Source organism: Gallinula chloropus, assembly GCF_964237585.1.
Source record: "Gallinula chloropus genome assembly, chromosome: 5".
NCBI classification, from domain to species: Eukaryota; Metazoa; Chordata; class Aves; order Gruiformes; family Rallidae; genus Gallinula; species Gallinula chloropus.
This window is the reverse complement of record NC_140090.1, coordinates 66597359-66619811: the sequence shown is the minus strand read 5'-3', so window position 1 is coordinate 66619811 and position 22453 is coordinate 66597359. Positions and strand designations below refer to the sequence as shown.

Sequence of the window (22453 nt, the reverse complement as noted above, 5' to 3'; positions counted from 1 at the left end):
TCAGAAAGTGCAGAGCAAGCCCCACCAGGCTGCCTGGGCTTGCCACCCAGCACCTGCACCCAGAGAGTGGCCATGCCCCCTGCCTGCCCAACGCATTGGTAGCTAGCTCACAGCATGGCTCAAACAGCAGCTATCACCCTGCTACACACAGAGCAGTGCAGCCATCTGCCTGCCCTTTCCCCCACACATCACAAATTCCCCCAGTCCAGCAGCCTTGGGGAGAGGCAGGAACATAGTGATTGAGAAGCTGAGACTCCCACAGCGGTGCCCACCAAGTGACCCCCTTTATCTGCATTCCCCGATTCCAAAATCTGGCACCCACACCACATTGTGCAAATTTCCTTAAGCCACTTGCTGCAAGGTGCCCCAACAGAGACAGCACTGACACCAGCAAGACCAGCAGCACCCAAGGGGGGCAGCTGAAGGACTCCTGTGGCAGCAGCACTCATATTGCAATAGACAATCACTTGGTTTTATACAGCAAGCTCTTTCAGCGCAAGGATGGATGGATGCATTTGCATTGCTGTACTGTCCTTGGACCATGCAGGAAACTCTCCCTGCACTATGCAGCTCCTTGGCACCTACAGAAACCTCTGTGAAGAGCTCAGCTTCAGCTCAGCATCCTGATATGTGCAGTCTTCTTCTATCTGAGGAGCAGGGATCATCAGTAGCAGGAGAGGAGAAGGAGGAAGAGGTGCAAAGGCTGCTACGGGGAGCCCAGCCCTGGCTCCCAGCTCCCTGAGGAGCTGCCAGCTGGAGTCATGATTGATGCCGGGGTGGTGTGGCCTTTCTCTCAGCAGGCAGCTGCCTCACACCCAGCCAGTGTGTGGAAACCTCTTTGTCATGGCAGCTAATGAGCAGATTGTATTTCACAGCGCCGTGGCCCCGCGCAGGTACGGCCAGCGGCTTTCATCTCCCTGATAGCTCCCACGGGAAAGGAGCTGCCCTGCAGAGCAGGTCACGGGCTGGTCTTGCTGGTTTTTTTTTGGTGTTCATGGCTTTTAAGCCCCTGCATCACTTTGCACCTGCTGTAACTCTCTTAAAGTACAGGACTGGAAGGAATGGGGTTGGGGAAGGACCCACCTGAGTTTGTGGAGGAACACAGCGGTGGGATGTGGGAAAAGGATAAATACTGAAACACAGGGGGGAGCAAGGAAAAGAGCCATGAGGGGGTGGCATCTAACTTACAAGGAGCGTTATCTTTAAAACAGCAGCAAAAACCATTTTTAAGACCACTGTGTTTAACAGCCAGGGGTTTATTCCTCAAATTCCTTCCCTGGCTTTAACCTCACTCCTATCTGCACACCTACTCCAGCTGCTCCAGGGCTGCTTTGCCCCCTGCACTGGGAGAGCTGGCCTGCACACATTCAGCCAGGAGCAACACGGCAGGGGGGAGCCTTAAGGCCCTGGAGAAGAGGGGAAAGTGGCTTGGCCAGGGGAATTGGCTCTTCAGGAGAAATCCATCAAGTGTCCCAGGCTCAGATTCATCTCAAGCAAAGTTCAGGGCTCCCTAGACTCTCTCCAGGCACGGGCCCCAGAGTTGTCAGGCATGCTTGCCAGAGTGGTGTGTGCAGTCCAGGGTGCTTCAGGAGATACCCAGAGCTGCACAGGCAGGGGACTGTGCTCTCCCACTCACTGGTTTGGTCTCCAGAGACACCCACCAGACCATGGTGAGGGCTTAGCACAGACCTGTTGCAGACACCTCCTTTGTCCTCCTCTAACCCTCAAGGATACTGTCATGTGGATGCAGCTGCCCCCTGAGATCCCAGTGCAGCATTGAAGGCAGGTTCACAGCAGCAGGGGTGTGCACCTCTCTGACCTGGATCCCCATTCCCACCAGCAGTGTCTGCCAGGTCAGGCAGTGTCTCCTTCTGAGGGAGATGCAGAGCACCCAGCTGTGATGCTCTCAGAGTACTGACTAACCCTCTCCCCCCACCCCCTGCCCCCCCCCAAAAAAAGATTAAAAGGAAACCTACTACTTTTAACAAGGCTTTTCATACAGCTTCTTTATCAGCACCATGTGTGCTGGGAGTTCTCCCTTGCCCAGGCTTTTTTTTTGAAGAGTGAGGGATGCTGCAGGGCACTGGTGAGAACCACTGCTCCCTGTGCAGCCAAGAATGCCCTTCAAATGCCCTTCACCTTGGTTGCTAGAGATGTGAAGTCAGGTGCTGGGGCTGCAGCCTGGCTTCCCCTGGGCCATCTCACCACTACCGACCAAGCTGCCTGCCCTGTGCCACACGCGGTCCTGCCACAACATTCCTCCCGACTCCAAGTCCGCAGCCAACGCTGTCACCCCTCGGTGGCACCAGCTGCCCTCCCATGCTACCGGCCCTGGGCACTAGATGGAGTTTTAGCCACAGAGGTCACATTCTCCCATCTGCCTCCAATATGTTGGGTTTGACACAAACTAATATCTCCTTTTAATTCTGGAAAAAAAAAAAAAAAATCTGGAAAAATCCATTTTCAAGCCGAGTTCAGACAGGCTGCAAGGAGAGAAACCTCTCCACAAGCGTGCAGAAGTCAGTGCCAGTGCGGCAGACGTACCGGCAAGGGGTTGAAGTTCTGGTCCACCAGATGGTTGTGGCCGTGGTCGAGGAAGGAGTGCCGCACCACCACGTCGATGCCCTGGCTGGCCAGCAAGCCCAGCGTGTTCAGCCACCTGGGGATGGGGGGAGCAGAGTCAGGCTGCTGTGGGGGGATGCCCGGCCCCAGTGGCACAGCCATGCTCAGGCATACTGCTCGCGTGCACCTGACCTGGTGCCTGCTCCCAGTGCCTGAGCTGCAGCCTTTGGATGGTTTCACACACTGGGTACTGACTGGGTCCCACCATCTCCACCTCAGCAAGCCTGCAAGCCTCTCCCCCCGCTGCCACCACCTCTGCCCCAGCTGTGCCCACCTTCCGTGTCCCAACACTGTGCCTGAGCCCCTGCGTGCACTCCAGCACTGCAGCCCTGTGCCCAAAGCCAGGGTGCCCCTCAGCCTGCCAGCACCCTGCACCCGCTGTCTCAGTGGTGGGGACCAGAGCATCGCAGCAGTCTGTGTCCTCACACCCTCACCACAGCCCAGGTGTCACAGGGATATCATGAGATATCGCCCCACGCCTCCCCGCAAAGCCCAGGTAATCTTCCTCCACCTTTCATGACCAGGGCTGTCTCTGAAGGTGTGAACTGGGGCTTTGGGACAGGGTGCCCACACCACTGGGCTGCGCCAGCAGACAAGCCCCAGGCACCAGGAAACAGTTGTGGCTTCAAAGAAGGAGAGAAAATGGCTTCCAGAGCAGTGTCCTGCTGAGCACTTCCCTGGCCAGGTGTCCTGGGAGTGAATGCATACAAAGGCAGGGTGCTCAAACCTTAACCAAACAATGCAGAGCAGGAGGATGCCCAGGTGATCCCAAGCTGCTGAGTGAGGCAAGCCTGTCGGGATGCCAGCTCTGGGTCCTGGAGCTGGTGAGCCTGAATCACACCTCCCCTTCCACACCCATGGGAAAGGTGCAGATACACCATGGGTACCCATGTGGGATCCAGCATGGTCCCCTCCTTGCTCTGCTTCTCTGGGTATACCAGAAACAGGCAAGCAGAGCTGAGGTAGGGTAATAGGGAAGCTGAAGAAGAGTAACAGGGATGCTATGGAAAAAACGTGCCCAGGCTGCTAGGGGAGTGCTGAGAGGGAGCACAGATGGGGTTCTGGGCACAGAGCTGGCCCTCTCCTGGCTGCAGCATCTTTGCAGCACCCAATCCCGCAGAGCCCATGGGGATGGCAGCACCTCGGCACCGGCAAGCCGGTGTAACTCACAGGAACCCGGCCGCATAGGAATCGGAGAGGTTGTTCATGCCTCCGGCCGCGGTTGTGCCAACACCTTCCAGCCAGATCTTCTTCCCCGGCGTGTACGTGTTCACTACCTGCGTGGGACAAAAGCAACCAAAATGACTCTCCTGAACTCCTGATTCAAATCCAAGGAAGACATCTCCTGTGCTATACTCCAGGAAGGCTTACAGATATCTTCAGTAACACCGCTGCTGGGCAGTCATTTCCTACCCAGCCCTGGCATGTTCACTAGGTACCTTCACCATGTCTGAGTGGTGGGAGGCTGGTCCTCAGGCTCTTCTGCCACTACCATGTATCCACTAGCCATCTTCTGGAACATGCCTTCCCATGCTCCCAGACCCAGGCCCTGCTTTTTCCCTGTGGTGTCTCCACATGCTCTGTCCTGCAGGCTGCCCTTGCCATGTCACCTCAGCTCTCCATGTCCCCATGCAAGGTGGCTGCCAGCTGCAGGGAGCACCTCAGCCCTGATGCCTCTGAAGTGTGGGAGCTCTGGGACACGTACTGAAACCACAGGGAAGAACAGTGAGAACCTAAGAATAAAGCCACAGATGCCCCCAGGTGTGGGCAGAGCCAGTCCCATGGCTGAGCAGGGAGTGGTTCACCATCCAAGTTGTCTTTGGCATGGGCAGCACATGCAGGCTGGAGCCTGGTGTCCCACCCCTTACAAGTCTCCAGCCAGCAGCACAGCCACCTGTGAGATGCCAGACAAGGACAGAAGGGCTAGGATAGCCATAGCTGTCCTCTCCCAGGACAAGCAACCTCCGACATCACGCAACACCCCATCCTCTCTCCTGCATTCCCACTTCTCCAGGCCGGGTGATGAGCTCCCGTGACCAGATGTCTGCAAACCCAGCAGCCTGAGGAGCACTCCGTGCAGCCTGATGGATCCTGCCCCATTAGTGAGGAGCGCTGGAATGTGCTGGATGGACTGGGATCCCTCAAAGATGTTAAATACGCCAGCTCTGGGCTGCCTCCCACTCACAGCCTGTGAGAGTCGACATCCCTGACTGAAGCCCCAGAGGTGTTGGCATTCTGCCTGTAATTATCTAAGCCGCCACCTTCCCCTGTCGGGGAGGAAGCAATAAAACAGGGAAGTGGACAAGCCCAGCTGCTCTAATCGGCCCCGGCAGGATGCACGGACTCAAAGCCAAGCTGGAGGCTATTAGCACCCAGCGCTGTGCTTTTGCTCAGCCACACTGGCATTCCCCTGAGAGCCCTTCCCCGGCTCTGCCCCACATAGTCCAAATCCTGCCCCATGGGTGTGTGGGTTTCCCCAACCCACGCCAAGGGCAACTCCTCACTGCTGCTGGTGTGGGAATGGATGGGGTCCAGGGAGCCCCTAGGGTCAGTGTCTTGTCCCTGCCAGGGATGCCACCACCCAGCTGCCCAAGGCCAGGACAGCAAATGCCTTCCCCAGCAACCCCCCCATCCATGCTCCACTCCCTGGAGCTGTCCACCCCGCCCACTCTGTGTGCCTGCTCCCTTCCCAGCTGGTTTCCAGCCCAGGGAGGAGGTGGGACACACGCCACCACTTTTGGTGGGTGGTTGTTGTATGTGCCCAGAGGGAGCAAGGCTGGCCGGTGCTTCTTGCTTGCCCCTGCACCCAGTCACCCTGCCATGCCTCCCTGCTGCGAGAGTGTTATCCGAATTTATGGATGATTCCCAGCTTGTGCCAGAGGACTCCGCAAGCTTCTCCTCTCCTCTGGTTTTGCTGTGCCGACCCTCACACCCCCTTTCCTGGGGCCTCTTTGAGTTGTTTACTCATCCTACAGATTCTCTGCAGGAATTACAACAGTAAGACACTGCGGTGACTGGTATGGTAACCTAGACCAGACAGACAGACGAACATCTCCTCTAGTCCCTAAAGCCTTCTCCACTTACTAGGTGGTCCTTTGCTGTCACACTGACAGCTGAGTGGGCCAGTCACAGCCCTGGCTCCTATATCAGCTGAGGTGGGGGAACCCAGCAAAGTCCCCAACCCACACCCAGTTGCTACAGATGGAGCTGTGTCCCCCTGACCAATGGGGAGAGGAGTGCTTGCTGCAGGCTGCACTAACCAGGCAGAGCCATGGGCTCTGACACAGCACGCCAGCAACAGCTGGGTTTTGTAACACAGTCAAAACATGATCGTCAGGGGAAAAAAAGCAGTTGTTCATAACGATTCTCCACCAGTGAGCATCACCCTGGAAATGCAACTGTCACTAATTTGCAAGCAACACTTTTAGGCACTGTGAGCGAATGGGGCAAGAAATTGCAGGAGGAGAGAGCTCCTGAGCAGCCACGGCTCTGGTCCTGCTCTGTCTGGCTTGGTAGCCCCTGGTTGTTCCCACCCCTCCTCACCCTCAGCAGCATGTTTCAGGATTGGATAGATGGGTGACTGGAGAGAGCTGCCTGCCTTAGAAAGGCTTTGCACAGCAGTGCCTACCCGCCCCATGCATCCAGCCTGCATCCCAGAGCTCGTACCATGCTGCAGCCGCTTCCCTCCCAACCTGCCATACATCCCACTCTGGGCTTTCCTCCCCACCCCTGGGTGAGGGCTGGCCGTGTTTGGGCTGGTTGCACAGCTGCCCCCAGCAGCTGCCCTCCATCCCTGCCCACACCAGCTCCCCTGGGAACATGTCGGTACTGAGGCTGGAGCCCCAGCCATGAGCCGTGTCAAGGCTGGGCACTGTGGGCACGGTGTCCCCTCGTAGACCCTTTGCACTCACGCACTTTCTGGATCTTCCTGATCTGGTCAGAGAGCGTGTCTAACAGGCGTGTTTTCAGGAAGTCAGTCACTTTGGCCACTCGGCCATCAATGTAGTAACTGGAAGGAAAATAAGAAGACAAGGATCAGACAGCTGGGAGTAGCTCTGTCCCAAATCTCACTCTCCCATCCTGCCGCTGCCCCATGCTAAGAAAACTCCTCTGCTCCAGGGAAGTCCCAGCTTGCACCCTGCTCTGCCCTGGCCCTCCTGCCATGCCTGTGCCTGGCAGGTACTTTCAGTCTCCAAGACAAAGCATGAGGTGGATGCACCACAAAAGGCTGGGAACAAAATGCCACCTGCAAAGGTTCTGCAGCACCCTCTGTGCTGATCTCATGGAGACACTGTGGAACAAGAGACTCCAAAGGGATGCCTGTGATAGCAGCACCCAGGATCCATGACGTTCTCTTACAGGATGGCAAAATGGAAGATGCACGTCTAATGGCTGAAATGAAGGACTCCTTCCCACAGGAGGACATCACGCAGGCACCAGAGAGGAGACAGGTCCCAAACAGCAAACACCCTCTGAGCCACACTGGAAATTGCTGCACTAAACACCCAGGAGGGGATGGGGGACACTGCCCGTGCTCCCAGCCACGGGAATAACCGCATCACTCTGCCTGGGTCATGTTCAGTGTCTGGGCTGCAGGGGGTTCTGTCCACAATTGGCGGCATCTTCTCTGGGCTGAGCGCTGGAATTGCTCCTGGACATCCCTCTGCAGTAACGACCCTCCAGACTAAGCCCAGGTGATGCTTCTGAGGTAGGGCTAGCAACCCTGGGTTGCACAGGTTGCAGATGCACAGTGTCAGAGTGAGCCCTGCTCCCAGCACTACCTGCACCTTCCTTTCTCGCTCTCCCAGCAGTCCACAGCCTCCCCTTGGGAGATGCCGTGTTGATCACCTGCAGGAAAGTCCTGCTCTCACAGAGATCACTTCTCCATGGGAATACCAGGGATCATTTCCCATACAGAGAGCTGATTCCTGCTGCTTAGGTGCTTTCTTACATCTAACACAGCTATAGTGCTGCCGGTCATGGTGTGAATCATCTGAGCAGGGGAGGAAGGCTCTGCAATACCTCAATGCTGTCTCCTGACTCCAGGACATGAGATGAAACAGTCTGTCCTGGAGTGCAACTACCCGGTCGCTAGAGGCAATCCCAGAGGGCCCTCCCTAAACAAGGGGCTGGTGCCTCTTCCCCCATGCAAGAATCAGTGGCAGCCCTTGCACAACATCACCCAGAGGCTCTTCCCAGCCAGGGGACACCAGGACAGCAGCTGCAGCACGCACTGGCATACCCCTGGATGGTTGTTTGACTGATAAATAGGTTTTGCAGGAGAAACATTCTGAACATTCTCCTCCCAATCTACAGCAAGCCCCAGAGAGTGTTGGAGCCACAGTGGGGTGACTGATGCACACAGGAATTACAGTTGTTCTGGCCAAGGTTGTCACAGCCGCTGCCTCCTATCCCTTGATGAAGGGACACCCACCAGAGTTACACAGACCCCTCTCCATAGACTCCAGTGCAGCCATGGGTGCTGGGCTGCATATTGGGCTGAAGACCCAGGGTCTGAAGAAAGGTGAGTTCAGCCTTCCAGGGCTGAATTCTCCATAACATGCATCTCATCCACACCAGTAAGCAGCTGTAGTGGCTGTAGCTGCTGCTTCACTTGGGTGCTGGAATGCAGGAGCATCCCCAAAGGATGCTGCTGGCTAACAGCCTCAGCCAGAGCACCCGGCACACGTGCAACATGCACGAGTGCTCAGAGGGATTGTTTGCATCTCACTGCTCCACATCACTACCCAGGTAAGAGTTGCACAGGGATGTGCTGAAAGGGGAGCGACATCAGGACTAACTGGCCCAGAAGAGAAACACATTAAACAAGAAGAGTCTCATCTGCTGATCCCCCTCCCAGATGCACAGTCCCTGCTGTGCCCCCACTGAAGCACGGGACCATGCCCAGTTGGACTCCCAGGGAAGGAGGAAAGAGGCATTTCTGTCTGTCTGTCTGAGGGGAAGGTGCTAAGGGCAGAGATTATCTCTGTTGGGGACTGGGGAATTGTTCTAAATCATTCCAATCATTAATACACTATCGAACCACTGGCTGCCGGGAGGAGAGCAGATCTGTAAGCAGCAGGCAGCAGTGGGGTTTACAGAGATTACTTTTTAAGACAAAAATACAAAGCAACGGACTCTGGGGATGGCAGATGTTTGGACTTTAGCACAGCACTTAAGAACTGAACAGAAACCATTTTTTCAGACTGCTGTAGACTAAAAACCCCATCACCTGGGCTGAAAACTGGCTGAAAAGCCATAAAAATAAGGTTGTATTAAATGGGAAAGGATGAAGTTAGAGGGATCTTCGTCTGCACATGGCCCCTCCAAAGCAGTGGGGTTTCCACAGGGTTCAGCTTGTCTGCTGATATAGTCCCAGAAGAAAACCCTTGGAAAGCAAAGGCAGCATCTCCTCATTGTCTTGTCCAAGGGCAAGGTGTGCCCTGGCCTACAGCTCTGCTGTCTAGGAAGGAGAGGAACATCTCCAGGAGCAGCCCCAGAGGAGGCTCTGCTGTCCCAGGGACTGCACGGAAGATGTTGCTGTGCTGAGCACAGACAAGACCCTGCAGGGAAGAGAAGTGTCCCAAGATAGTGCCACGGTCACATTTTCTGGACAGAGAAGTGGGGACTGGCAGAGAGATCAAAGACAAAAATCAACCTGAGGAAATCTCGGAGGTGTTATGTCTCCTGGGGGAGTGAGGACAGCAGCCCCTTGGCTTTGGGTATTTCAGCAGAACGTGAATTCAACCGCAAGCTTCTGCAAGACATGCAAGGTTGCTTGCAGATTTGGCAACTTGTGAAACTCTTGGATACCAACAGGTACCTTCCACATCCCTAAACTCGGAAAGAGGGAAAAGGGCACCAGTTGCACAAGGCTTGTGGGTCAGAGAGGGGCACCGAAATCTTCACTGGTACCAAGCTCCTAAGGAACAGGTGAGCTGTTTCCAGCTGTAGGCTTCCTCACTGAGATTCAGGCATTTCCTTTCGAGGACTTTAACTGTCATTAAAGGCAGTATAGAAATCCACAAAATGCAAACAACTGGCAGGTCTTTAAAGAAGTGCTCGTTAGGCATGGATTATTCCCAGGAGCAAAGGCTGCAGCTTTGCTGATATTTACAGTGACTCAGTGAACTTGACTTTTAAAAAAACCCCACAAAACCTTGAACAACTCTCTAACCTCCAAAAAGGCCAGCAGCAGCTGCAGAGAGGGCCAGTGCTGACAAAGTACCTCCCTGGGCAGCAGCACAGTGCAGGGGCAGCCAGGCTGAGCCAGTGCTGGGTCCTGTGGCATCCACATCCTCTTCTCCCCGTGTCAGTGTGCTCTGAGTGCCAAGGAGACAGACAGACCTTCCCGGCACAGGCAGGGGGCTCTGGCAGTCACAGCTCTGCAGAGCTCATGGATGAGCTATTCACTCCAACACAGGGGGATCTAGCAACTAAATCCTAGATGAGATTTACATCTTAGGGGAAATGCCACATACAGACGCTTCAGGTGCCCTGTTATACCATACAAAGCTGAGTACAGTTCTTCCTCTTCCATTTCCATTGCTTCATTTCTAAAAAACCCATTTGAACATGCCCTAGAAACCCAGGACAGGATCAGCACACTTTGCAAAGCGAGGTGTGATCCTATCGCTCTGGAGGTGGCCAAACCAGAACTCTGCTGAGGGCTGGGAAGGGGTTTGTGCAGCACGAGGAAACACATCAATTCCCAGCCCTCCCCCCTGGCTGGAACTGCAGCATGATACTCAGGACACAAAGATAAGAGCTGGGAACAGTACACCAAAAAGGCTGCTGCCAAAGGACCTACTGAGGCAGGGTTCACACAGCTATCATCCAGAAACGCCCTCGTCTTTGGGCAGGCTGCAAGGCCATGGCACACACAGCCCTCCCAGAGAAGGCCAGTGCCAGGCACCTGGGAAAACCTGGGGCCACATGTCTATCCTGTCACCTCCAGGACTTGTGCTGCCTTTGGTTGTCTGGAAGGATCCACATCTGCTGTGTGGGACCATGAGCATCATCCCACATTTACTGAAGGCAGTGCACCGGCTCCTGGGCAGCTGTTTTCATTTACCTTCCTTTTCATTTTAAAGAGAAACCTTTGCCCCTATTATCTGACCTCTTCTTCTGTTGCAGTTAATTACATTAAATCCCACTTCCCAAAGCTCAGGAATTTCCGGATCTACTTTGTTGCCTGCTGCTAGGGGCAGAGTCTGCTAGGAATTAGGGCACCCGCCTGCTGGGGACACCAAGCGGGGCAGATCCCCATCAGCAGCGTGACACCCTGCTGCTACCACAGCTGTGAAACAGAGACACCTCTGCTGTTAGAGGCAGTCCCCATCCCTGAGCATCTGCCCGAGGAGAGGGCAGAGACCTGGCCTGCAGCACAGGACACAGGCAGCCTCACTGCTCCCCCCAGAGAGGAGAGTCAGGATGCGACCTGCTCCCCACTGCCCCAGGTAAAGACCTGTGGGCACAGGGGAGAAGCGCTGCCCACCTCCAGTCAGTCACTACACTAATAAAGAAGAATGACTGGGGGTTGCTTTCTGGCCCTCATGGCACAACTCACACACGTACCTTTCTCTGTTCCCAGATGAGGTGCTGCTGGTGAGAGCCATCTCTGGCCCATGCCATCTTGCTGGTAGCACCTGGGACCGTGCTGGTGGCCAGGGCCATGATGCTGCCAGGGACTGTGACCTCCATCAGACACCACAGAGGATGGCAAGCTAGTGGACAAAGCCATGTCCTGGCCAGGTTTATTTATAGGTAGAGGTGGGCCAGTGATTCCTTCATGCAACCCCTTCCTACAGACACCACTCTCTGAGCACTCACAGCAGGCTCATATAAGCCCAGATAGATTTCCTTGGCATACACATTGGAGGGTGTGTGTGTCCACACTGGGCAACTCTGCCCCGGCACCTTTGTGAAATCAGCCCTCTGCAGCTACTGCCTCACGCTGCAACTCTGCCAGCGCACTCAACATGTCTCAGCCAGAAGAGATGTCACCCAAACCCAGCCCAGCAAAAGCATTTTAAGCAGAATCACTCACATGCCTGTGTGCCTGGCATTTCTGGTTTGCCACATAGGGCCAGTAACTTTCCGACTTGGAAGGTAACAATGCATTCTCCAAGGAGCCAAGAGGATAGATGTCCACTGGCTTTGAAGATGCAAACATTTACTTTCCCTGTAATTAACAGGGATTTGTGCTTCCGAGGCAGCTTTGCATAAGGATTTGTCCATTAAATATGCAAAACTTGAAGCTTTGCATAACACTATGGATGGAAAACCAGCCGTACAGGCTGAGAGAGCACGCTTGAGGATGAGACCGGGCATGGCTGCAGGTTTAAGTGGGCAATGAATCATCACCATGTGCGGGGACACCAGCGCTGAGCAGAAAACCGGCTGTGGGGAGGTTTCTGAGCAATAGAAGCCTGCATCCAAAGACCAAGGGGGTCCACGATAAACAGAGCATTTGCTCATAACCAAACACAACAAACTAAATTTTCAGGGAAATGCCAAAACTCTCAGAGCCACTGTTGGTCCTGCCTGCCACACCCTCTTTTAGTGGAAATTCCCTGGGCATTTTGAAGCCATTCACACATCCCTCTCCAGCAACACATTACTTCTGAACAGGAAGGCACACATGCTGAGTTACATATGTAAGTGAAACCATACTCAGAAAGGCTGGCGAGGTTGCTGATTTCCACCCAGTGTCACTTTTCTGTCAGCTATATTTCAGCTATATTTTGTTTTCACACAGCGAATAGGGATCCCTGCAACATACTCCCTTCTCAATTCCCTTTCTGGATTGAGCACAGCCCTTTCAAAGGAATAACAGATTTGACAAATTTATAACTGATATCCCGGGAGAACGTTAGGGTTTGGAACAGAAACGTTCATACTTGAAGTTAGACAGCAGTTTAGTTTCCTGCTAATAATTTTCTTCTTGGATACAAAGGAACTTGTTTTGTTTTGTTTCGCTGTTTGGAGCAGAGGGATGAGACACTGTTTTGACATTTGTTCATAAACAGTACAGAAGCCCAGCTCAGAGCTGTGGCCATTGCCAGTCCTCACAAATGCATACGGGTGAAACCTCCAGAACCGCAAACCCGGGCTGAGGGAGAAGCGTCTCCTACACCGCAGTGGAAACAGGTCAGGAAGCAGCAGCACAGCTCTGCTGACCCTTGTGGGGAGCTGCACCAGCCCTCCTGCTTGCAGGCTGCTGCTTCAGCGCGGCCGCTCAGCACCAGAGCTGCCGAGCACTTTGCACTAAGCCTATAAGAAGAGGTTTCAAAGCAGCTGTGTGGGCAGATTCCCTGCACACCAGGATGAAACTCCACATCTGAAGCCTGGAAGTTTGTTCCTTCAACTCCTCCAAGGGCTTGGCCCAGTGATCAAGCCCTGTTGCAGAAAGCAAATTCCTGGACTAAGTAAATGTGATCAGCACATCGTGTAATCATGAAAAGCAAAATCCCAGCTGAGACATAGATCATCATTGCACAGCATGAGCCTGTAAGTAACACAAATCCCGCTCCAAATGCTCTGCTACCCCATTGCACCAAAAGCTGCTGCTGCTGCCTGGCAGGGAAGTCCCAGGAGCCAAACACCCAGGCAAGCAACACCGTGGCACAGCAAGGCAAGCTGTCAAGCTAAGCTCCCGGAGGAACAGGACTTGCTGGATGCTGGTGCTATAAACCCCTCTGATGCCAAAAGCTGTTTCTGCAGGAGGTTCCAAGGTTAAAGCACCAACACAGAGACCCTGGGCACACTTGCATGAAAGTCCCATGTCTTAAATCCCACCAAGCTCTTCTTAAGTGCAGTTCTCCAGGTGGGCTTTACAAGAGGTGGGCTTTACAAACTGCTTTCAGCAAAGCAACCTCAGCACAGCACAATGGGTTGCTGCAGAGAACCAGTCTGGGGAACAAGCCCTGTGGGCAGCACACACAAGCCCACCTTGGACATGAGACCCTGGCTCCCATGCGTAAGGTCAGTGCCCCATGTGGGAAGTTTAAACTGGCAACAGAGCAAATGCACTGTTTCTGGAAGAGGGGAGTCTCACCATGGTGAAATGTGTCCCTTCTGTGGCAGGAGAGAGTCCTGCCTGACACACAAACCCTTTTCCTACCAATTCGGGCAGCGGCTGCTGTGCTTGCACACTGCTTCCCCCCTGCACTGTCATTTATGCTCCCGTTACCACCAAGGCTCACAGTCTGCTGGGGAACCTGCCTCTGGCCACAGTGTGAAAACTGGGGCACTTGGGGAAAAAAAAAAAAAAAGGTTTTTTCATTTTCCCCCAAATAATAAAACCCTTCCCTGCACCTGGTGCTTCTCACACAGTGCTACAGCTCAGAGCTTGCTCTGCTGCTTCTGAACTGCAGCACACGTTCATGTGTAGGAACCGGGGGAGGTCAGGAATCAGCACCTCTCTGGCAGCCCCACTTGGGTCTGGATTTTGGATGTTCATCTCCTATCTATCAACGTCTGCTTCTGGGGCCCCACCTGCAGTGCAGGACAGTGATGTGTCTTTAGACATCCAAGACCCTTACAAAACAGAGTGGGTAACAGGGCATTAGGCACTTACCATCAGGTTAAGCTGCCTCTCCCTGCTCTGGGTCAAACTAGCTCAGCTTCAGTCCAGTGGCTGCAGCAAGGCAGCGACCCAGGTGAAAGGAAAAGGGCTTTCAGACAGTCCCATACGCCTGTCACAAGTGGCTTTTGCTTCTCTGTTGTCCCCACCCTGGCTGCCTGTCTTCCCAGGTGCCTCCAGGAGAGTGGCTGTCCAGCACAGGCTTTGTTTCCAGCAGTCTGTCAGGCCAGGCATGCAGGCAGTGGTATTTTTAGTCTCTGCCTCAGCTGCAGTGGTAAAGGTTAATACATCCCCTCCTGTATTTGTTCGAGAGGCTCCAGAGGGATGGACAGAGCCTCTTTCTCCTATTCAAACACAGCAGGAGGACAGGAGGTGGCTGTCACACATCTGCCCCCTTTCACACCCAGACAGCACATCAGCTCTGCTCCCATCATCACCTGATCACTGCAATTAGTGTTGAAAAATAGAAGAAATGGTGAATACCTACTGTTGCCAGGTAACAGCATCCACCGTGCTGCCAGCCACCTTCATGAACCTGAAGGAAAAAGAAGAAACCTTGTAAGCCCAACGTTGTCAGAAGAGAAATCCTACAACAGCCAATACCCGTTCTACACCACAGGATACCGAGGGCAGTCACTGCACTCACAGATCCTTTCTAATGAAACCTTTGCAGCCTTAAATGGAAAGAATCAATTATACTTACTACAAATGCTTGCAGCAAGCACAGCTGAGAGGAACAGACTGAAACCCAAATCCAACTCTGAGCACAACAGCATTTCAGGAACAAGATCTTAGGGTATGTTCTTCATTCTATGACTGCAACAACCCTCAGTAGGGATTAAAGAAAGTCTTAAATACCCAGCTTAAAAGGAGACGCTTCTTCAGCCAACACATATTTAAGATGAGGAACTTTTTCCCTTGGCTCAAGCAAGGACTGGGAAAATGGGAGAAAATGGAAGGAAAAAACCAGCAAAGCTATTTGCATGCAAAGATGCCACCTCTAGCTCAAGAAGCCCCTGAGCACTGGAGGATGGGAGGGGAGTCTGGATAAATACTGCTATGCACTTCCCATGTTTTTTGGATGCTCTTTCTTGGGCATTAGCTGTTAGCTAACTGATGGGAACCTGACCTGGGTGCACTTTTAGTCTGTCCAGTTCCCATTACTAACTACACACAAGGTTATAGTGACACGTGTTTGTCTCCTGGTAGCTCGTGATCCAACTGTCTTAAAGACAGTGTGCGTCCTCCAGACAGCTCCTGTTTGAGGCAGACACGACAGACACGAGGCTACGTGGGTGTATCTGCTTATGTCACTGGTGCCAAACCCAAAGCAATTTCTAATTTCAGAGACTGCTTGTGACCACTGCAGCAACAGCCTCTGGCACAGCCTTGCTCTCCAAGACCTCTGGTCCAACCTTGGACCTTGGAATACTGTGACTCCCAGGAGGAAGCCCAGACAGTTACTCCATCCTTACACTTAGGAGCAGAGATTTGAAAACACACAAAGGCACATACCAACCAGACAGGCATACTTTTCTGTTCAGTTGTGTAACATGTACTGTGTAGCTGATACATTTTGGAAAAGGTAATGTTATGCGTGTGACAGGAGACATTGGCTTGAGCAAGTGAACATGATGAGAAAGAAACCAGAGCTGTACTGGTGCACGGGGATCCCAGGAACACAATGTGAATCACCACCATGACTCCACTGGGACACAGGGATGAGCAGCACTGGGCCCTGCGACCCCAACTCCCCCAGGACATCCTCATGACGCAGGGTGGGGAAGGAAAGGGAAGGTTTGTGAGGAGAGATGAGACCTTGCAATAGACCAGTTGTCATGGCAGGGAAGAACAGCAAGCTTTCCAGCACACGAGCCTCTAATCAGGTCTGAAACAAGAGCAGCAAAGTTTGGGCTAAATATAGCTCAGAAACAATCATTCTGACTTTAAATTAATGACGATGGTCAATTACAGACTGGGACGAAAGGGCAGCTGGACCCCGTGAAGCATAAGAAGACACTGGCAAAAGGCAGCGGTAATAAATCCCTGCAGACAGAGAGGGAAGAGATACAATTAGAAATGGAAAAACAATAACAGGCTGTAAAACCCCGTAGCACTGATGCATCCCTGATTCCGCTGCCTAGCTGTGCTCTGAGCATCGGTTCCCAGGCCTGCCTTTCAGAAATGCTTCAACATCTCTCCTGAGGGTCTGGCTCAGGAGGCCAGTACCAGGGCAGTGGTTTGAGGATGGTTCCTCCCCAGCTGAGTGGGGTGAGGACACCAGTTGGACCAGCCATGGCGCAGCCAGAGGGAGAGCTGTGAGCTCCCTGCAACTCACAGGTGTTACCTGGCGAAAAGGGGATTTTGCAAATACCATTCTACAAAACTAAATGTGCAGAAATCTGCTGAAAGGACAAAAACCCCAAACTCCCAGGTTTAAATGCTCAGACTGTTGCCCAAAATGTAACACAGGAAGTGTACAAGAGTGAACTAATGAACTCCAAACTGAAATTACGAACACAATCTGTATTAGGTTTGAAGATCAATATATTGCAATTGGGTTTGAAGATTAACCCAGCTTGCTTTCTAACCTCAAATGCTTTACATTCTGACTGCAAAATGAGCTGTCCTGAACTTTACTAAATCACCTCTTCAGTCTCAGCTTGGCGCTCTCCATTCACAGCCTCAAACCATGAGCAGACCAAGCTCAGAGGAAGAAGCTCTCTGGTTTTCTTCACCACTTGCACAGTGGCTACACTCTGGCTGCAAACACACCCCAATACAGTAAGTAGCCTTTGGGCAGGGACTGAAAAGCAAAGCAAACTCTCAGTATAACCTCCATCATACCTGGGGGGATGTCCCAGCAGGACATCTGTGTGTCCCATCTCCCATGCCTTTAGGAAGCCAACTGACCTGTTGTTACAAAGCTCCTGAGAAAATGACTCGGGCATCACTCAGGCAGCACAGTAAAGACCAAATGCAGGACAGAAAAGGCCCTGGCTTGCTTTGTGCTCATCTTTGGTCTCCATAAGAGTGAAATAAATCAGTTAGTTCTGGTCATTTTCAAATTTTACCATAAAAGATGCATATCTAGCTCAAATTTTTCTTCCCATGTCTGTTTTTCTTTCTTTTTCCTTTTATTGAGATTTTTGCAGGATGAAGTTCAAAATTTCCTTGTAAAACTTCAAGTCCTGCCTTAATGGTGGAGTTGTGCCTGGAGCACCCCAGATGACTTGGGTAACAAACAGTCTCTGCCCTCCAAAGGGAACGGGGTTGAGCATCTCAACAGCCAACAAGTGGTACTGCACAAACAAGAGATGAAAGCCCAGGGCAGGTGGAGATGCAGCGCTGCACAGGTATCCAAATACCCTCGGCTTCGTAATACAGATGTTACTAATCCCTTTATTCCCGTAGCACCTGTGCTGCTCAGACCACAGATTTTGAGGCCAGCAAAGATCCATACGGTCCAAGTGACCGGTGCTGGCACATTTTTATCTGGGATTTCCTGGACTGCACGATGTCCATGTGTGCAACGCAGCGCAGGCAGAGCAAACCAGACGCTTCCGGGAGGGCTCAGATCCCCACACATGTGCTGCACAGATGGGCTGGGCTGGCGCAGTAAATCTGCCATTTTCCTACACATTGGCCTTTCTCTGGGAGCACCAATTGACCACGCAGCACATGTGCAATAAATCCACACCACCACCACCCCCCCTCCCAGGAGCAGAGGGACCAGCTGAGCCCATGCTGTGCAGGCAATGTGGGCAACTACTGTAGCGATGCCCTGTAAAATTTAGATGGGTGTCACCCTCTGGCATGACCACGAGGCATCCCTGGCTGGACTTCCACATATCAGGCAGCTGGAAAAATGTAAAAGTCCTCAAAATTTGCTGGGGCAGCATCTCTAGGTGGGAAAACAGAACATGTCAGAGACCTGCGGAGGAACAGTAGCCTCAGGCAAGGAGTTTGTGACATGGAGAATTAGACAGAGTCACTGACCTCACATATGTCCATCTCTTCACCCTTGCAGCTGCCTGTGTGCCAGCACCCCACGCCAGCATTAGCACTTGTGGGGTCGGTGTTGAGCTGGAACTGAGGCTCAAGCTTGCTTTTAAATAAGCACTGAGAAGAATGTAATTTAACATTGATCACTCACCCAACCTTCCCAGAAGGGATAATACTGGCATAACACAGGACAGCACCTCACAGGTCAGGAATGAGCTGTGGCAGAGTGGGACAGGATGGCTGTGACACCGTCAGATGGTACTGACACCATCACTCAATATTGTGAAACCATGCCTCAGATCTGACCTTTCCCTGAGCATCTCCCACAGCCACATCTCCCAGGACAGCAATTTTCACTGAGTGCAGGCACATCTCTGAAATAGATCGCCTGTCCTGATTCAATCCTTGCCAGTCACGGAGCACCTACTTGCAAACTTAAGCAAATTGCTGCCATGGTTAATTAGCCTCCAAGTATGTTATTTCTCATCTGAATGTGTCTGGCTTCAGCTTCCAGCCACTGGAACTTCCTAGGCTTATTCCTGATACATTAAAGAGCCATCTGCATTTGGAAATCTCTTTCCCATGCAGATAATTGCAGATTGTCATCCTTTAACTAATAAAAAAGTGACCCTGTAACAAAGAATGCAGCTGCACAAGTGAGGCATGTTACCGTCACACGAGCTCCCAGGTGGTTCTGTATCATCATCTGACTCCTGGGTGCTGGACTTCACAAAAACGAGTTATTTTATCTATTACTCCCTGGAGTACTACAAAAGGAAACTCACCACCCGCTCCCCAGCCCCTAAATGCGGGATCTGCCTGTGGTGCCATGATGGATCCCCAGCGCTGGGTGGCAGACCTCTGCCCTTTCAGCCAGCAGCAATGGGTAGAATAGCTTTATCTTGTGTCTGAATTTGTTGGTGAGAGGGTCTAAGGCACAGGCTTTGCTTACTTCTTCAGGGTACAGCAGCACAATTGAATACCTGCAGCAGCAGAGACGGGTACTAGTCCCAACTCATGCCACCTGCTGCACAAAGATTTTGACCTGCAGCACCAGACTTCAGACAGGGATTTCACCCTGGGGAACAGAGCCTGGTGGGAACCAGGTATGAATCTGCTGCTGTATCATGTTCTCTGTCTGCCCAGCATCACCTTTCTTCAACCAACCTGATCCGCAGGAGGACTGAACAAGCCCTCTAGTGAAGAGAGCTTTATGTCCCACACTTGGGACCACCTAGCCTTTGTAATCTGCTCTCTGAGGAGGTTGCATTTGGACCCCGATGTTGCACTACGACTGTTGCTTTTTCCCACCATTGATTTGTCCAGTCCTTTTCTGAACACACACCTCTGGCCTCCACAACACCCTGTGACGATGACTTCTACAATGCCATTGCATACCATGTGAAAAACCTTCCTCCTCCTTCCCAAAGCTTCCTTCCAAATACCTTCTGCACTGTGGAAAAAGCACCCCGTTCCCAGGCCTCGGTAACATTCCCTCAGAGCTGTCTGCTGAGCTGAAGAGGCATAACCTCTTCCCATGCAAAGACATCACATACCCCTGCACATCCTCAGCTCCTCACCCTGTAACCCACCTGGTTCTACTGCATCATTTCCAAGATGACTCAGACTGCAGACAGCAAACAGGATGAAGGTACACTCTGTACTTAGATGGATGCATCTCATCTGTCATTTCTTACCAATCTTATTCTTCCTATACAGGTGACTCTGATTTTGGCATTCCAGCCATCCAAATCAAGCTTCAGCAACACCAATCTTAATCCTTTCCTCCTGAAAGAGGAATAGCTAAATCCTTTGCTTATACCTCAGCACCTTGACCCTGCTATGTCACTAACTGCAATATGCCTCATCACACCCATCACATCCCATTTCAGCTTGAGTTGATGCTGCAGTAATCTCCTCCTCCCTTTCTATCATTAGTTTAACACTGCTTGTCTTGTGGCTTGATTTTTTTGCACAAAATTCTTGCTCTGGACCTATTTGGTGTCCCAGCACAGCCCGTGCCACCAGCCTAGCAGTAGGTTCCATAAGGATGAAGCTTCTGGCTCTTCTGAAACATGCTCACTTCTGCGGCATCACTACAGAGCCTGAGACCAATACAGCAAGGAGGCACTTTCTAAAGACAGACAAACAGCCAAAATAGAGATTCTAAAAATGGCAGTGCTTACAAGTCTCCTCTGCCAAACACGGCAGAAGTCCTTGTCAACAAGAGGACAGAACAAACATCTGTATTTCTTCCCAAAACCCACCTGGAGCCCTTCTCTCTGCCAGATACTGCCCACTCCATCCTCTCCTTGTTTCTCTTCTGTACTTGAGTTTAAACAAACAAGTGCTGTCCACACACTGCCTTTGGCTGCTGCTACAGAACAAGTTGCAGATAAGAAGTAATGCCTGGTCCAACTGATGTGTGCTGACCTGCTCAACCAGCCACAGGCCTCCTTGCCCTCATAATGGCACAGTTGAAAGCCATGGGCAGTCATCAAAAATATTACCAAAGACTCCCCCATTATTTTTAGCACCTTGATTTTTCTTTGGCCTCTGGTAATGCTGGATCCCAGGTGTACAGCCCATGCTTCTTCATGAGCTGTAAGCTAAGACCTCTCTCTATCACACAAGCACCAACACGGGAACCTGGGGTTGGAGTTGATTTGTGGATGCAGGGAGAAGAGCTGAGGATTGTAACAAGTTTTAACCTGACTCCCACCCAGGCTACCCACAAGGTGATCAACACATCATCCCCATGCCCCTCCTGACCCTGCCATGTCCATAGCTGGCAGGGAGGAAGTGGAGGTAACACCTTGATGCTTGTGAGTGTCCAAGGGCAAAAACTAGGCTTTACCAGCTGAGGAACAACAGGTTACAAGACCTCCAAGCCAAATCTGCCCCGATGTGCTGGCCTAAGTTTTGTACTAAACATTCTGAGCTTTAACATATGTTAGTATCTCCTCCTCCTAATAGCTTTCCCCCGTGTTTCTTCTCTTCCAGCACTGAGTGTGTGATTCAGTTATGTATTAACCTTTGTATCTGATTCCTGATCTGCTGTTAAAAACTATGTTAATTCCTTAGAATCTCACAATTTTTTCTCCAAGTAAAATCTGAGCAGATCTGGGATTCCTGTACCCGCGGACGCAGTAGGTAGCAAACATGGTCTGCTCTCCAACAGCTCAGGCTGCATGAATGGTCTAATTAACACCTCATCAAACTCAACTGTTGGTTGTGTCTGGAGAAATTCCCTCTTGCACCTGTGCATTCACAAGACACCATTTCTAGCCTCCTGCACAGCAGGCCCCAGCTATCAGAGCAATGCTCCATCACTGCAGAGCCTGTCCTTACATCAGCAGTAGCAGTCCCTGGTCCAGGCTCCAGGACTTTCCAGCCCAGAGTGGCACTGATATGCTCTGTGGCTGCTCTGAGCCATCGCACCGTGCAGGGTGGTACAAGAGCTCAGGAGCAATCACTCAGCAGTGAAGGGTGTCCAAAGCCCGTGCTGCTGCATTTCAGGCAGAGCTCTCCTCCTCTGACCATACTCTGCCTCCATCCTCAGCAAGTGCACAGGTTTCATCCAGCACAGCTCGTTGTCACCTGCCTAAGGACAGATTTTGCAGTGGCACAGCACGCACATGGGCAGGAAAATGCAAATTTAGGTAATACTTCACAATGAGATTACTCTCAATGTTTCAGGGCTTTCCCTGGAGAACATCTAACTGCAGCTTCTACTGCCAGAGATGATGCTCTCTGGGCCAATCTGAGCTCTCTTTTCCTACTTCATCTCATTTCCATTCCTTGTACCCCCAAAATCCATTTCCCCACTTTGTGGCATAGGGCACAGGCTAACCCACCCATCCTGACTTCTCTGCTGGGGTGTATCATCTACCCCCTCCAGCCTTACTTAAGACTTGAGCGGTAACGATTCGGCATATCTCTTCCTCCTTGGTTGACTTCTGTTTTTTATCACATTTTTTTACAAGAGCAAAACTTCCCAGATACCAGATCATCGTGACTATTAACTGCACACACTTCATTTGCTCTAGAGCCTTCATCCTACTGCAAGTGCTACATAACCGCTCCTGGTGGTCAGACACCAGGCTTGCCGAGGGCACCTTCCTAAATTCCTTCTCCTCTCCCCTGTTTGCTGACTGCATGATGCTCATTCAGTATCCCCAGGGGCAGGACCTGTCTGTGAGAGCCCCAGGCACATGCTGAGTTGACCAGTTCTGTGAT

The 22453-nt window shown here is 52.1% G+C and overlaps 1 protein-coding gene across 1 annotated transcript in view; it reads right to left on the bottom strand.

Annotated features, from left to right (window-relative positions):
* The window catches only part of HPSE2 (heparanase 2 (inactive)), a gene marked incomplete at both ends in the record, with an annotated part of 108650 nt that overhangs the window by 11279 nt on the left and 74918 nt on the right, over window positions 1-22453 (bottom strand). Inside the window, 4 exons of the mRNA XM_084265768.1 lie at window positions 2545-2659; window positions 3793-3899; window positions 6538-6631; window positions 14697-14744. Coding sequence (XP_084121894.1) covers window positions 2545-2659; window positions 3793-3899; window positions 6538-6631; window positions 14697-14744 — 364 coding nt within the window. The remainder of the gene's footprint in view (window positions 1-2544; window positions 2660-3792; window positions 3900-6537; window positions 6632-14696; window positions 14745-22453) is intronic.